At 42.6% G+C, this 16,214-nt stretch overlaps 1 protein-coding gene across 1 annotated transcript in view; it reads left to right on the top strand.

The window, feature by feature from the left end:
- LOC124722628 (KICSTOR complex protein SZT2-like) overlaps positions 1 to 16,214 on the top strand; it is a 727,281-nt gene that overhangs the window by 488,803 nt on the left and 222,264 nt on the right. The window contains exon 29 of the mRNA XM_047247762.1: positions 10,385 to 10,570. Within this exon, the coding sequence (XP_047103718.1) occupies positions 10,385 to 10,570 (186 nt within the window). The remainder of the gene's footprint in view (positions 1 to 10,384; positions 10,571 to 16,214) is intronic.

Below are 16,214 nucleotides of genomic sequence, written 5' to 3'. Positions count from 1 at the left end.
ATAAAGCCTGGTGCTCTGGAATTCAATGGCGGGCAGGAGGTGGAGCAGTCTCCTTTGTTTGCACCCCTGGAGTAATCCTGCTGGGCTACAAGGACCAATAGGAGTCATCTGGTAGGCTGTCAGAAAAAATTTAAGCCTTCTTCAGTGGGAAAATCTTGCAGATTTTTTTCATCTGGTTGTTAAAGAAGCACACCATGCTCTTGACCTCCCAATTAGATTGTGGGTGGAAGGGAGGGGATTGAACATGACAAATGTTTGACTGCACACAGAAATGTTTGAGATAGGAACTGGTGTCCATTATCAAAAACAAGGATTATTGAAAGACCTTCCTCAGGAAAAAAAAATTGGATAGAGTTTGAATACCAACCACAGTAGTGACCAACGGACACTGGGCCATATATGGAAAATGCAAAAATGTGTTGATGACGATCAGTCAGAATGCATTCAAAAACAGACCTGCAAAATCAATGTGGGTGCATTTGTAGGGCTGGGTTGCTGGAGACCACGGAGAGAATGATGACCTCGGAGCCACCTGTTCACTATCACACTGGAGATATGCAACAACCAAGTGTTCCAGTTTTTGGTCAGTGCTGAGGCAGAATAAATATGTCTGTGAACCAAGGCTTTGGTGCGGGAAGTGCTCCAGTGCCCTTCATATAACAGCTGTAACACCTCTTGCTGCAAACTCCTGGAAAGACCACCCGGGGAGCTGCATCATCCATAGAGATGAGGAGGACCCGATCTAAGACTGAGAGACAATGGCCATGACTAAGTAGTTGCGAAGTGGATTGGATGAGTGGTCCAGAGGACAAGAAGACCAATGCTGTTGGACAAGGCAGACTACCTGCCTGAGGATGGTGTCTGCTGCTGTTGCCTTGGTGACTCGGGCACTAGTTATCCGAAACTATTTACCGCTTGTTGGGAGGTGATATCCAAATTAAAACACGAGCTACACCCAATTGAACTGAGCGTCCGGGCAAATGGGAGGCTGGGAAAAGGTGTCTGTGTTGGCATGGCACACCATGGGGCAAAAATGAATGTCACAGTTGTATTTGGAGAAGAACGAAGCTCACCACTGCAACCTGTGAGCCTTGGTGGAGAGACTAAATAATGAAATTAAGGGCTTCTGGTCCATAATTACTTGGAATTTGGCACCATACAAGAAAATGTGTAATTTGGTGACCGCATACACAATGGCCAGAGCTGTCATCTCAGTCTGAGAGTACTGGACCTGTGCTGGACTGAGGGGTTTGGATACAATTGTTAGTGGCTACCCCAAGGCATCTGCTTTCTGATGCCTGAGGACTTCCTCCGTGCTTTGCTGTGAGGCATCCATAGCCGAAAGCAATGTTTTGTTGGGATCAAGGGTAGCTAGATACGGTGCCAACTGGAGGTGTTCCTGCAGCATGGTGATGGCCTGGTCACACGCAGGAGACCAGACAAAGGCAGCACCTTTGTGTTGAAGGAGACTCAGTGGGTCCACGATAGTGGATGAACCAGTGGTAACAGGCAATTTTACATAAATAAAACCTGCAGTTCACACAATGACTAGTGACATGGAAAGTCTGCAGTTGTTCTGGCAGGGCACTCCATGGATTGGACATCCTGCCTCAAGATGACATGGTCCAGATATTCAAGAGGAGGTTGGAAAAATTTGGAATTCTGCTGAATGCAACACAGACCTGCATCCCAAAGTTTTTGAAAGAGGGCCTGGTGGTTGTGCAGGTGGTCATTCAAAGTATGTTCTGTGATGACGATGTCATCCAGATAGTTGAAACAGTGAAAAATATTGAACATGATATGTTTCAAATAGTGTTGAAAAATTGCTGGGGCACTTGCCACCCCAAACATCAGCTGATGGTATTCATAAAGACCAAAAGACATGTTAATGACTATGATACACTTGGATTCATCATCCAGGGCAAGCTGGTGATATGCTGTGGAAAGATCAAGTTTGGAGAAGAATTGATCCCCTGCTAAGTGTGTGAACAGTTCGTCAGGACATGGCAGTTGGTATGTGCTGACCATGGACTGTGAATTCATGGTGATCTTAAGATCACTGCAAAGGCACAATTTACCAGAGGTTTTCTTAATGATGACAAGGGGTGTGGCCCATTCACTAGAGGAAATGGGAACCACAACCCTGAGAGAGATAAGCTGATCCAGCTTTACCATGACTTGAGAGCAGAGGGCCAGGAAAATCTGCCTGGCACAAAAAAATCTAGGATAAGCTGACTGCTTATAGGTTATGTGGGTTATGTCTGTGACACACGCTAGGCCCTCTGCAAAGATATCCTGAAATTCTGAGCACAGAGATTCGAAAGACTGATAAGGGCCCTTGGCAGATATGAACTGTATGGGGTCTGTGACTGAAAAGCCAAAAGCCTGAAAGGCATTAAACCCAAAAAGGTTTTCTGAAGTACCGTCATGGGCAACAATAAAGGTAATAGGTTGAGACACTGATTTACAGGTGACATCCACCACGAATTGGCCAAGCTAGGGGATTTGCTGTTTACTGTATCCCCTGAGGCGCCTGCTTACTGGCAACAACTGCGGATAGCTGAGGTCTCAATATGTTTGGGCATTAAGCAGGGAAACTGCCACACCATGTTTACCTTCAGGAGCAACAGTCACAAGAGAACAAAAAGCCTGATAAAAAGCTTGTTGGAATCATGATAGGTAACTGACCCTGACAACAACATTTCTCGAATATCAGCATCCATGGTCTGTGATGCTGCATTCTGTACAACTGAGTGGCAGACTACCCCACTGTGGCCTGTTTACTGACACTTATGACAGAAGGCCTGAGGCTGGGGACACACTGATGTGTTATGTTTGGTGTAACATGATGCTCATGATGGTAACAGGGAGCAGCGAACAGCAAATGGAACTTTGTATTCACACTGTGCAGGAGCCGTGTGATCCACAAGCATCCACCACCATGATGATGTCCTCCCTGGATGCAGTGGACACAGCTGGGCCACCCTGTACTGCCGCAACATCGCTCCAGGTTCCCATTTGCTGACCAGTAGCTTATGAGACCTCATACAACTGGGCAATGGAAATAACGCCTTCAGTGGTTATTCTCTAACTGGAGGGCTCATTGTCACATGTCCTTGTCCAGGATGGAGTGGATGATAACATCACAAACCAAGCCATCCACATATCACTCCTTTGACTTCTGTGTGATAATATGGCACTTGTGACTAAGGCCATGGGGGGTCACAGCCCACGTGTGGTAAAACTGATGAGGCTACTTCTTGCATTGATAAAATTCAACTTTAGCAGCCATAACGTGTGCGACAGTGATAATTGGAAGACAACAATGAACATAAGGTGTCAAGCAATAACTTGGAAGGTTGCTGCGCTGAGGCCAACTGCCGCAACACCTGATACCAGGTGGAAGAAATTTATGACAAAAATAATGCACGACATATGTCTGCATCTGTAATGTGGACATTGTGAAAATGCTGTTGTAGATGGTGGTGTAATGTGGAGAGGACAGCTGAAGCGCACTAACGAATTTGCAGTGAATGTTTTTGCAATCATCTCAGCAGGTATGTCTGTGTCTGGAACAGCTTCTGCCCATCTTGTGCACATCCTCAGTTGCCACGAATAGATACTTGTAATCTTCTGAAGGCACCAGAGTGCCCATGAAGTTGATTTGTATTTGACCAAACCTCATTGGAAGCACAGGGAAATATCCAATCTCTGCTTGAACATGGCATTCCACCTTGCACTGCTGGCATTGAAGGCATGCACGAGCCAGGCCTGAGTGTCTTTTTTTGTTGACAGTCACACGAAATGGTCGGTTAATAATTTAGTCATGGGATTTATCCCTGGATGTGCCAAGTTGTGGACACTGTCAAATTCTACTTTTCCAAACTGTAGCAAAGTATAGGGCTGTGGCTTTCGTTCTCAGACTCACACCATCCTTTAGCACTGCCACCCAGCACCTCGACGTGCTTTAGCCTCAGTCTCATGGGAAACATGCCTCACGCACTTGTGTATCATCAACAGCTCTCTGTATAAGTGCTTCATTTTCTTTGGCCTGGTTGTAAGTTTTTTGAAAAAATAACTTAACAGCTGCCAGTGTTTATAGACATTCTGGTGTTGAGTGGCACCAATTGCTCTTTGCCTGCTGTGTACAACAATGGCCGTTGGTGGTGTTGACCACAGGTTGGGTGAGTGGCACTGCTTCTGCAAGGCTCACCTGTAGATCATGTACAGTTTTATCCATTTCTAGAGTCCATTTGAGTACTCTACCCTGAGTGTTGTGACTGGAATGTGCTGTTTGCTGTTTGGGAAGTGGCACAACTGTGTACACGTTGTATCTTAAGATCCAAAATGTCTATGATACAGGCGATGTTAGTAGAGCTATCTTGGAATTGGCTGCCATCTGGGATTGAGGAACACAGCATTGTGAACATGACCTTTTATTAGGGTCTGTCTTTAGCTGTGATGCCTGAAATGGCTTGGTCACTGTCTCAACTGTGCCGCATAGACTTTGGTGTACTTTGGCTATGCTCAGTGAATGTCAGAATGAGGTAGTGGCACAGTGAGGCATTGTGTCCTCCATTGAGCTTAGTGGTTTTGGTTGTATTTGACTAGAACATTGGTAGCTGTTGATGCTGTGGCCACCACAGCAGTTGAATATGGCGTTCTGTGTGCCCTGGCAGCAGCTTGCAGTAACTTACATAAAGGTTGCCCTTCATGCACAGTCAAAGCTATCTGTACCTGTGAAGGCAGCTGTTGTTGCCAGATTGCCAGATATGTAATAACAAATCATCAGAAACCACACTAGTGCCAGCCAAGCATGTAAATGACTCCAAAACTCTGATGGGTTTTTGTCACCATCTTTTTTCATGGTACAGCACTTGTTTAAGCATTTAATCAAATAGTTTAGTGCAATGAGCAACTAAATCCATTTTGAGAGCAAGCTAGGATCAGTGGTGAGGTGGGTACAAAGTAATGTCCAATACAAAAGTGATTGCCCACAGCTCCAGGTTCTAATTGCCAGTTTAATCTGTCCGAATTATGTCTGGATTGATGTCGCTACCTGGAATTGCGGGGAAACCCATCACAGATGATTACACTCAGTCTGAGTTCAGATTTAGTTGTGGCACTGCATTAATTGATTGCTGTCATGGATGAAGAAAGCTCCAGAAGCTCAATCTCTTGCTGGAGGTGCTGGATCTCACAGCTGATGGCATGTAACAGTTTATGTGCGTCCTTCATGTCAAAATTACATTTCACAGGATGTGAAAAATATTTTTCCACCACGGAACTATTTTTTTTTTTTAAATCAGCGTTACCAATTATGTAGGCGAACTTACTACCCACATATAACTATCCGCACTAATTTAGTGTATAATGATAATCATTTTTATCAAGGAAAAGAAAGTAATATATCAAGATGCAAACAATAAATCAGACAGTGAATATTCAACATTTTCACAGAACATATATCAAACTCCATTGATTGATCCTTTATTCCCTCGTATGCTAGTTCTGTGAATATTTCCAGGATTACAGTTATATGCTATTGATACTCAGCTTTATGACACATTTGAGTTATGAAAGTTTATCATATTTTTTTCTCTCATATTGTGGTGTTTGAAGAGAACAGAAAACAGTCCTAATAAATAAAATGAACCTTTGTATTCAGTTGGTGAGAAATCTGTTATAAATTATGAGGATCACTGATTGAAAACTGCTAAAGGACAGTTTTTTAAAAAGCATACACTTAGGTGACAAAAGTCATGGATTCAACAAGTTGTTGGAAGCCCCTGCAGTAATTCTGAGCCTTGCTGCCTCTATAGTTGCCTGTAATTGCAAAGGTCTTGCCAGTGCAGCTGTTTGTGCATGACTTGACCTCTCGAATATGTCACATAAATGTTCGATTTGCTTAATGTTTGACAATCTGGGTGGCCATATCCTTTGCTCAAATTGTCTAGAATTTTCTTCAAACACAACGCGAGTGATTGCAGCCCAGTGACATGGCACACTGTCATCTGTAAACATTACATTGTTGTTTAGGAACATGAAGTCTATGAATGGCGGCAAATGGTTTCTAAGTATCTGAACATAACCATTTACAGATAGTTATCAGTTCATTTGGACAAGAGGACCTAGTCCACTCAACCTAAACAGAGCCCACACAGTTATGGAGCCATCACCAGCGTGCACAGTGCCTTGTTGACAACTTGGATCCATGGCTTCATGGATCTGCACCACACTTTAACCCTACTGTCATCTCTTGCCAACTGAGATTGAGACTCATCTGACCAGGTCACAGTTTTCCAGTCATCAAGGATTCTACGGATATGGTCATGAGTCCAGGAGAAAGGCGATGTCGTGCTGTTACCAAAGACACTTGCGTCAGTCATCTGCTGCTGTAGCCCATTAACGCCACATTTTGCTGTACTGCCCTAACAGCTGTATTCATCATTGTGTGTTCCGACACTGACAATGTTGAGTGTTTATGGAAAAAGTTCAAGGCAATCGTAAAATGCGTTTTAGACAGGTACGTGCCGAGTAAAACTGTGAGGGATGGGAAAAACCCACCGTGGTACAACAAAAAAGTTAGGAAACTACTGCAAAAGCAAAGAGAGCTTCACTCGAAGTTTAAATGCAGCCAAAACCTCTCAGACAAACAGAATCTAAACGATGTCAAAGTTAGCGTAAGGAGGGCTATGCGTGAAGCGTTCAGTGAATTCGAAAGTAAAATTCTATGTACCGACTTGACAGAAAATCCTAGGAAGTTCTGGTCTTACGTTAAATCAGTAAGTGGCTCGAAACAGCATATCCAGACACTCCGGGATGATGATGGCATTGAAACAGAGAATGACATGCGTAAAGCTGAAATACTAAACACCTTTTTCCAAAGCTGTTTCACAGAGGAAGACCGCACTGCAGTTCCTTCTCTAAATCCTCGCACAAACGAAAAAATGGCTGACATCAAAATAAGTGTCCAAGGAATAGAAAAGCAACTGGAATCACTCAACAGAGGAAAGTCCACTGGACCTGATGGGATATCAATTCGATTCTACACAGAGTACGCGAAAGAACTTGCCCCCCTTCTAACAGCCGTGTACCGCAAGTCTCTAGAGGAACGGAAGGTTCCAAATGATTGGAAAAGAGCACAGGTAGTCCCAGTCTTCAAGAAGGGTCGTCGAGCAGATGCGCAAAACTATAAAATAAACCTATATCTCTGACGTCGATCTGTTGTAGAATTTTAGAACATGTTTTTTGCTCGAGTATCATGTCGTTTTTGGAAACCCAGAATCTACTATGTAGGAATCAACATGGATTCCGGAAACAGCGATCGTGTGAGACCCAACTCGCTTTATTTGTTCATGAGACCCAGAAAATATTAGGTACAGGCTCCCAGGTAGATGCTATTTTTCTTGACTTCCGGAAGGCGTTCGATACAGTTCCGCACTGTCGCCTGATAAACAAAGTAAGAGCCTATGGAATATCAGACCAGCTGTGTGGCTGGATTGAAGAGTTTTTAGCAAACAGAACACAGCATGTTGTTATCAATGGAGAGACGTCTACAGACGTTAAAGTAACCTCTGGCGTGCCACAGGGGAGTGTTATGGGACCATTGCTTTTCACAATAAATATAAATGACCTAGTAGATAGTGTCGGAAGTTCCATGCGGCTTTTCAGGGATGATGCTGTAGTATACAGAGAAGTTGCAGCATTAGAAAATTGTAGCAAAATGCAGGAAGATCTGCAGCGGATAGGCACTTGGTGCAGGGAGTGGCAACTGACCCTTAACATAGACAAATGTGATGTATTGCGAATACATAGAAAGAAGGATCCTTTATTGTATGATTATATGATAGCGGAACAAACACTGGTAGCAGTTACTTCTGTAAAATATCTGGGAGTATGCGTGCGGAACGATTTGAAGTGGAATGATCATATAAAATTAATTGTTGGTAAGCCGGGTACCAGGTTGAGATTCATTGGGAGAGTCCTTAGAAAATGTAGTCCATCAACAAAGGAGGTGGCTTACAAAACACTCGTTCGACCTATTCTTGAGTATTGCTCATCAGTGTGGGATCCATACCAGATCGGGTTGACGGAGGAGATAGAGAAGATCCAAAGAAGAGCGGTGCGTTTTGTCATAGGGTTATTTGGTAACCGTGATAGCATTACGGAGATGTTTAACAAACTCAAGTGGCAGACTCTGCAAGAGAGGCACTCTGCATTGTGGTGTAGCTTGCTCGCCAGGTTTCGAGAGGGTGCGTTTCTGGATGAGGTACCGAATATATTGCTTCCCCCTACTTATACCTCCCGAGGAGATCACGAGCGTAAAATTAGAGAGATTAGAGCGTGCACGGAGGCTTTCAGACAGTCGTTCTTCCCGCGAACCATACGCGACTGGAACAGGAAAGGGAGGTAATGACAGTGGCACTTAAAGCTGAAATACTAAACACCTTTTTCCAAAGCTGTTTCACAGAGGAAGACTGCACTGCAGTTCCTTCTCTAAATCCTCGCACAAACGAAAAAATGGCTGACATCGAAATAAGTGTCCAAGGAATAGAAAAGCAACTGAAATCACTCAACAGAGGAAAGTCCACTGGACCTGACAGTGCCCTCCGCCACACATCGTTGGGTGGCTTGCGGAGTATAATTGTAGATGTAGATGTAGATGTATGCCCTACATTGATATCTATGATTATTTAATGCAGTGTTACTTGTCTGTTAGCACTGAAGACTCTATGCAAACACACTTCTCTCAGTCATTAAGTGTAAGCTGTCGGCCACTGCATTGTGTGGTGAGAGGTAATGCCTGAAATTTGGTACTCTCAGTAGGCCTCGACATTGTGGATCTCAGAATTTTGGAATTCCCTAACGATTTCTGAAATTGGCTGTCCCATGCGTCTAGCTTCAGGTGCCATCCCATGTTCAAAGTCTGTTAATTCCCATCTTGCAGCCACAATCACATCGGAAACCTTTTCACATGAATCATCTGAGTACAAATGACTCCTCCACCACAGCACTGCACTTCCATACCTGGTGTACATGATACTACTGCCATCTGTACATGTGCATATTGCTATCTCATGACTTCTTTCAACTCAGTGTATAACTGAATCATAAATAAAACTTTATTTAGATTAATTGTGAAGCAAATATGTTAAATGTTGTTAACATGTTTCTGCTTATATTTTCATTTTGAAGATGTAAAATGTTTAGGTTTATAAACATAAATGAGTTTCTATGTAAGACTTTTTCCACAACATCTTTTTGCAGTCGACTAAGTGGTTTTGAATGATTCCTCAACTAAGTGGTTTTCCATGATTTCCCTAATTCATGTAAGGCAAATGCTGGAATGGTTCCTTTGAAAGGGCATGGCTGATTTCCCTCTCCATCCATCCCTAATCTGAGCTTCTGCTTCATCTCTGTCACCTTGTTATCAATAGGGTGTTGAATACTAATCTCCCTCTCCTCCTTCAAGTAAGTGAAGTGTCGCAACCATTAAGACAGTGGACTCACAGTAGGAAGGAATAGATACAAATTCCCTTCTATCCAGCCAGATTTACGTGTATTGTTGTTCCCTCAATCACAAAATTTCTGGGATCTCAACAAATTCATGGGCTGTTGCCTTCTCCTTGTTGTCAGATTGAACTAGTACTCTGTGTATTATGCTCTCAATAGTAATGAGAAGTACTCTCAGTAGCTGGTGCTCCTACAGATTACACATGTTTGTCAAAAATCAAGTTATACCACCACCAGCTTGTATGAACATGTTTATAGTTGCTATCATTAATTTGTGATGGTGGTACAACATGATTTTGACAAGAAGTTAAGAAGAGGTTAAAATTCAGTCTGTGTTCTGTAGTTTGCTCTGAGACATGGGTAGCAATGTTTTCATTCTTGTTTCAACCATTAATCACCTCAACTATTTAGTAAGTTGTTAGCTTTATTGTTTCCATTCATTTATATTGTATCATAGGCTTTCCTGTACCATGTTTATAACACAAGTTATTTACATGTTCAGAAGGTAGGCAGTAAATAAGGCTTCTGATACATAAACATAATGACCTACCTCCTTAATAATAGGTCCAAGCCAACAACATATTCAGTCAGTGTGTATTGGAAGCAGTATGTAAATATTGAGTTCCTATTGTTTTCCTCTAACCTGCTATGAAGTAGATATTATCGAGTCAGGTCTGTGAATAAGACATCAGCACAAATGCAGTGAAAGAGGTACATATGTTTTCAGGAATGTTCATAATTTTTTATACAAGGAAGTTAAAACATTTTTGTAACTTAAGTACCGTAATTAACTTTGTTCTTCCTCTGAAAACTTTATCATTAGACCAATATATATGAACATTTTTTTAACTGGAGTTCTTTCTTACAGATTGAATGGTTGCTGCGTGATTGGAGAGCAACATTCCTGCTCGATGTATTTCCTATTCGAGAGGAGACTTTGGAGTTTGTTGCAAAGCATGTGGGAAGTTCACTCGGTCGTTCAAGTTGTTTGCTTGAAAAAGTTCCTTTACAGTTTGTCTTTGGGCCAAGTCAAAGTCTTGAGAGATTCATTCAGGTAATTCCAGATACAAGTAAAACTCTTTGAATTTTACAATATACAGGGTGATTCAAAAAGAATACCACAACTTTGAAAATGTGTATTTAATGAAAGAAACATAATATAACCTTCTGTTATACATCATTACAAAGAGTATTTAAAAAGGCTTTTTTTCACTCAAAAACAAGTTCAGAGATGTTCAATATGGCCCCCTCCAGACACTCGAGCAATATCAACCCGATACTCCAACTCGTTCCACACTCTCTGGAGATGTTAGAGAATTGGCTGTTCCCTCAGCTCGAACAAGAAGCACAACAATTCATATTTCAGCAGGATGGAGCGCCACCACATTGGCACTTATCTGTCCGTAACTACCTGAACGTCAACTACCCGAGGCGATGGATCGGCCGCCAGGCAGCCTGTGACAGAGCACTTCATCACTGGCCTCCAAGAAGCACGGATCTTACCCCCTGTGATTTTTTCTTATGGGGGTATGTTAAGGATATGGTGTTTTGGCCACCTCTCCCAGCCACCATTGATGATTTGAAACGAGAAATACCAGCAGCTATACAAACTGTTACGTCTGATATGCTACAGAGAGTGTGGAACGAGTTGTAGTATCGGGTTGATATTGCTCGAGTGTCTGGAGGGGGCCATATTGAACATCTCTGAACTTGTTTTTGAGTGAAAAAAACCTTTTTAAATACTCTTTGTAATGATGTATAACAGAAGGTTATATTATGTTTCTTTCATTAAATACACATTTTTAAAGTTGTGGTATTCTTTTTGAATCACCCTGTATTGTACACTTTCTAATAGAAGGCTGCTGTGACATGAAGGGTAAAGGGAAAACAGAATAAAATTTGATATATGTTTATCTGTCAGTGGCACAAATAAATGATAAAAATGTTAGATTCAGACAAATACAATTATAATAGTGTCATGTAATTAGAAATTAATGTAACCATTATGCACTAAAATAAGATGTCTGGTTGTTATGATACAGAATGTACTCTTGAACTTATTCATTATCTGTTAACTTGCTCCACCCCACTGACACTGACTTCTGAGGGACTTTTCTTAGCTAGATTATGTACCATTCTTGCTAATTTGGTAAAGTATTTGTTAAATGGTCAAACCAGGAACCATTTCAGGTAATATGTGCTTGGATACAGCCTGACTGTGAAGTAGTTCAAAGACCATGCTGTAAGAAGTAAGATCTTTCTATCATAACAGTGTTAACTCTCAGGATTCTGGCTTCCAAATATACTGATACATCAGTAGTGTTCTCGATTTCAATCTCTTACTTTAGGGTAGTAATAGCTCATCAAAGTTTTGAGTCAGTTCATGAGGCAGCCATGAATAGTTCAATTGGATGAGCACTGTGATGAGTTTGCACTCCTTTTAAAAATGTTATCTGGCCTTGTTATTTTGTGTTGGCAGTGGAGAATGGGGCAGGTGCATAGATTTCACAAATTACAGTGTAGCTATCATGAGCATATGAGGTACTGTGTCATGATGTCTGTATGTGAGGTCATACAAAAAGCTCTGCAACACTTAAACAAAGTGCTGATGTATGGTAAGTAAAATTCACAGTAGTGGTTTATTTCACCAAGTATTAATGATGCTCCAACTTGATGCAAGTTGTTAAAGTTCCAACATGTGAAGTCAGCAGATAATTAAGCTTAATTATAAGTTATGTCATTCAAAACAACAGCATGAGGCTGCACTCAAATTGTGCATTAGATGCTCACTGCCCAATCTCTCCATCACCATAGCAGTGTGGCATACCACTTCCCAGAATTAAGAGTCCAGATCTTCAAAAAAGTGACACAGTTCTGTTGCCTATGTCTGCATAATTATGAGCAGCTGACCCAGGTTCGTTGGACACCAGGACTTTCGTACTCTCATTGTCAGCATGTACAGAAAAGCTTTTTAGTAATGCCCATCATTAAAATTTTACTGAACATATAGCTACCCCATGGATATAAATTTATCCATTTTTAAATACTTTTGCAGTTAATGAGATCCCTCACCGAGTAGCAGAGGTGTGGGATCATTGACAGGCATACAGAAAAGAATGAAAACGCTTCTATCTCTTGGAAGAGCTCATTTGATGAGCTATAGTATAAAAACACACACACACACACACACACACACACACACACACACACACACACACACACACTCACTTATGCACCTAAATTATGCTAGCTGGGTGCACAGTGCTGGGATTGCAGTTTGGCAGGTGTGCAGGGGTTACGGATCCTGTAGGGTGGGGTGGATAGAGGCAGAATGAGATGGGAAGTAGGATGATGGCTTGGGACACGTAGATAGAACGAATGGCCACCGCCAAACTGTGACCAAGAAAAGAGCTGACCATCGAGCTGCACAACACATTGCTGAGCACAGCATGCCTCAGTTTAATGGCTGCTTCACAATCCGTGCCATCTGGATCCTTCCTTCCAGTACCAGCTTTTCTTTGACACATCCTTTGCTCCCATAATCCTCCTGACCTCAGTCTCCTCTATTCCACTGCCACACATCCTCTACCCAACAGTTTCTCCTTCATATGTCTTGTCACCTCCTACCAATTCACACCTCCACATTATATCCGTTGTGTGCTGCCTGAACTCAGTGGCTTCAGTGCCCCAGTTTTGCATGCCTAGGTTGTGCACCTAGCAATTGTCCCTCCCACATTGCTTTCCTGCACATCTGTTACACCCTCTGAACTGCTAGCTATCTGTCCCCAAACCCTTATCCTGCTTCCCACCCCTTTCTACATCCTGCACTACCCCTCACCCCATTACACCTGCTGAATTGCAGTCCTGGCATATGTCCAGCAGGCACAATGAAGGTGTACAGGTACAGGGATTGGACAAAAATATGAAAACATTGCAAGAAAAGCATGCTTGAACATAAATGCAGATGTTAGCCAGGCCTGCAGGTTGTGCTGTTGTATTTGACCTCAAACAAAACCCGTGCAATGTCCTCAGTACGTTGCAAGGGACAGTCATGGTCAGAACAGTGTTCTGTGTAGTTGTGAGAGCATTATGCCAGAACTAAGTGACTTCAAACATGGGCAAACTGTTGGTGCTCGTATGATGGATGCTTGATAGTTGAAGTGTTTGGTGCTTCAGGAGGAACCATATCAGAGATTTATACCTTATACAGGGAAAGTGGAAGAACATCATGTGCTAATTCACAACACAGACAGAAGTGTGTGTTGAGTGAGTGTGACAGATCGTCATTGATGGGGATTTTAACAAACAATAAGTGGTCAAGAGCTGTAAAAGTCACTGCAGAAATAAATGTCACACTTGTAAACCCCATCAGTACCAAAACAACATGAAACGAGCTCCATAAACAGGGGATTTCAGGGCAAGATGGAATTACAAAACCACTTACCAGTGATGCAATTCCCTTTGAAATGAAAATGTTGTACCAAAGCCAGAAAACCTGGACTACGGAACAATGGAAGAATGTCATTTGGTCAGATGAGTATTGCTTCACACTCTTCCAAACAGCTACCCAGTTTACCTCCAAGAGTGAATTGTGGCTGGGATTCAGTGATGATTTGGGCACCTATGTCATGGAGTACCGTGAGCCCCATGGTTACTCTGCAAGCAATTTTGGCTGATTCTGTGTTCCAAGATAACACGGTCTCTTATCACCCAGCTTGCATTATCCAGGACTGGTTCTGTAAGCACAAAGGTAAATATCACATCTCCCCTGGCCACCACAGTCACCAGATCTCAATGTTATTGAGCCTTTGTGGTCAACTTTGGAGAGAAGGGTGTGTGATTGCCATCCATCTCCATCATCGTTACCTGAACTTGCCACTATTTTGCAGGAAGAATATGAGATTCCCTGGAAAACCATACAGGCCCTGTATTTATCCATTCCAAGAGGACTGGAAGCTGTTTTGAATACAGGTTGTTACAAAAAAAGGTATGGCCAAACTTTCAGGAAACATTCCTCACACACAAAGAAAGAAAATATGTTATGTGGACATGTGTCCAGAAACGCTTAATTTCCATGTTAGAGCTCATTTTAGTTTAGTCAGTATGTACTGTACTTCCTCGATTCACTGCCAGTTGGCCCAATTGAAGGAAGGTAATGTTGACTTCGGTGCTTGTGTTGACATGCGACTCGTTGCTCTACAGTACTAGCATCAAGCACATCAGTATGTAGCATCAACAGGTTAGTGTTCATCATGAACGTGATTTTGCAATCAGTGCAATGTTTACAAATGCGGTGTTGGCAGATGCCCATTTGATGTATGGATTAGCACGGGGCAATAGCCGTGGCGCGGTACATTTGTATCGAGACAGATTCCCAGAATGAAGGTGTCCCTACAGGAAGACGTTTGAAGCAATTGATCGGTGTCTTTGGGAGCACGGAACATACCAGCCTATGACTTGCGACTGGGGAAGACCTAGAACGACGAGGACACCTGCAATGGACGAGGCAATTCTTCATGCAGTTGACAATAACCCTAATGTCAGCGTCAGAGAAGTTGCTGCTCTACAAGATAATGTTGACCATGTCCCTGTATGGAGAGTGCTACGGGAGGACCAGTTGTTTCCGTACCATGTACAGCATGTGCAGGCACTATCAGCAGCTGATTGGCCTCCACGGGTATACTTCTGCGAATGGTTCATTCAACAATCTGTCAAGCCTCGTTTCAGTTCAAATGTTCTCTTTACGGATGAGGCTTCATTCCAACGTGATCAAATTGTAAATTTTCACAATCAACATGTGTGGGCTGACAAGAATCCACACGCAATTGTGCAATCACATCATCAACACAGATTTTTTGTGAATGTTTGGGCAGGCATTGTTGGTGATGTCTTGATTGGGCCCCATGTTCTTCCACCTACGCTCAATGGAGCACGTTATCATGATTTCATACGGGATACTCTCTACCTGTACTGCTAGAACATGTGCCTTTACAAGTATGACACAACATGTGGTTCATGCACGATGGAGCTCCTGCACATTTCAGTCGAAGTGTTCGTACGCCTCTCAACAACAGATTCGGTGACCGATGGATTGGTAGAGGCGGACCAATTCCATGACCTCCACGCTCTCCTGACCTCAACCCTCTTGACTTTCATTTATGGGGGCATTTGAAAGCTCTTGTCTACACAACCCCGGTACCAAATGTAGAGACTCTTCGTGCTCGTATTGTGGACGACTGTGATACAATACGCCATTCTCCAGGGCTGCATCAGCACATCAGGGATTCCATGCAATGGAGGGTGGATGCATGTGTCCTCGCTAACGGAGGACATTTTGAACATTTCCTGTAACAAAGTGTTTGAAGTCATGCTGGTACGTTCTGTTGCTGTGTATTTCCATTCCATGATTAATGTGATTTGAAGAGAAGTAACAAAATGAGCTCTAACATGGAAAGTAAGTGTCTCCGGACACATGTCCACATAACATATTTTCTTTCTTTGTGTGTGAGGAATGTTTCCTGGAAGTTTGGCCGTACCTTTTTGTAACACCCTGTATAAATGGAATGCCTACACCATAGAACGCATGGTAATGTGTTGTGTTTTGAATGTTTCCATATTCTTGTCCTCCACGCCTTTGTGTGTGTGTGTGTGTGTGTGTGTGTGTTTGAACTACCATATGATGAATATTGTTGTTGAGA

This window comes from Schistocerca piceifrons, chromosome X, assembly GCF_021461385.2.
Source record: "Schistocerca piceifrons isolate TAMUIC-IGC-003096 chromosome X, iqSchPice1.1, whole genome shotgun sequence".
NCBI lineage: Eukaryota > Metazoa > Arthropoda > Insecta > Orthoptera > Acrididae > Schistocerca > Schistocerca piceifrons.
Note: the sequence above shows the minus strand (reverse complement) of the source record. Positions and strands in the feature narration are given on the sequence as shown.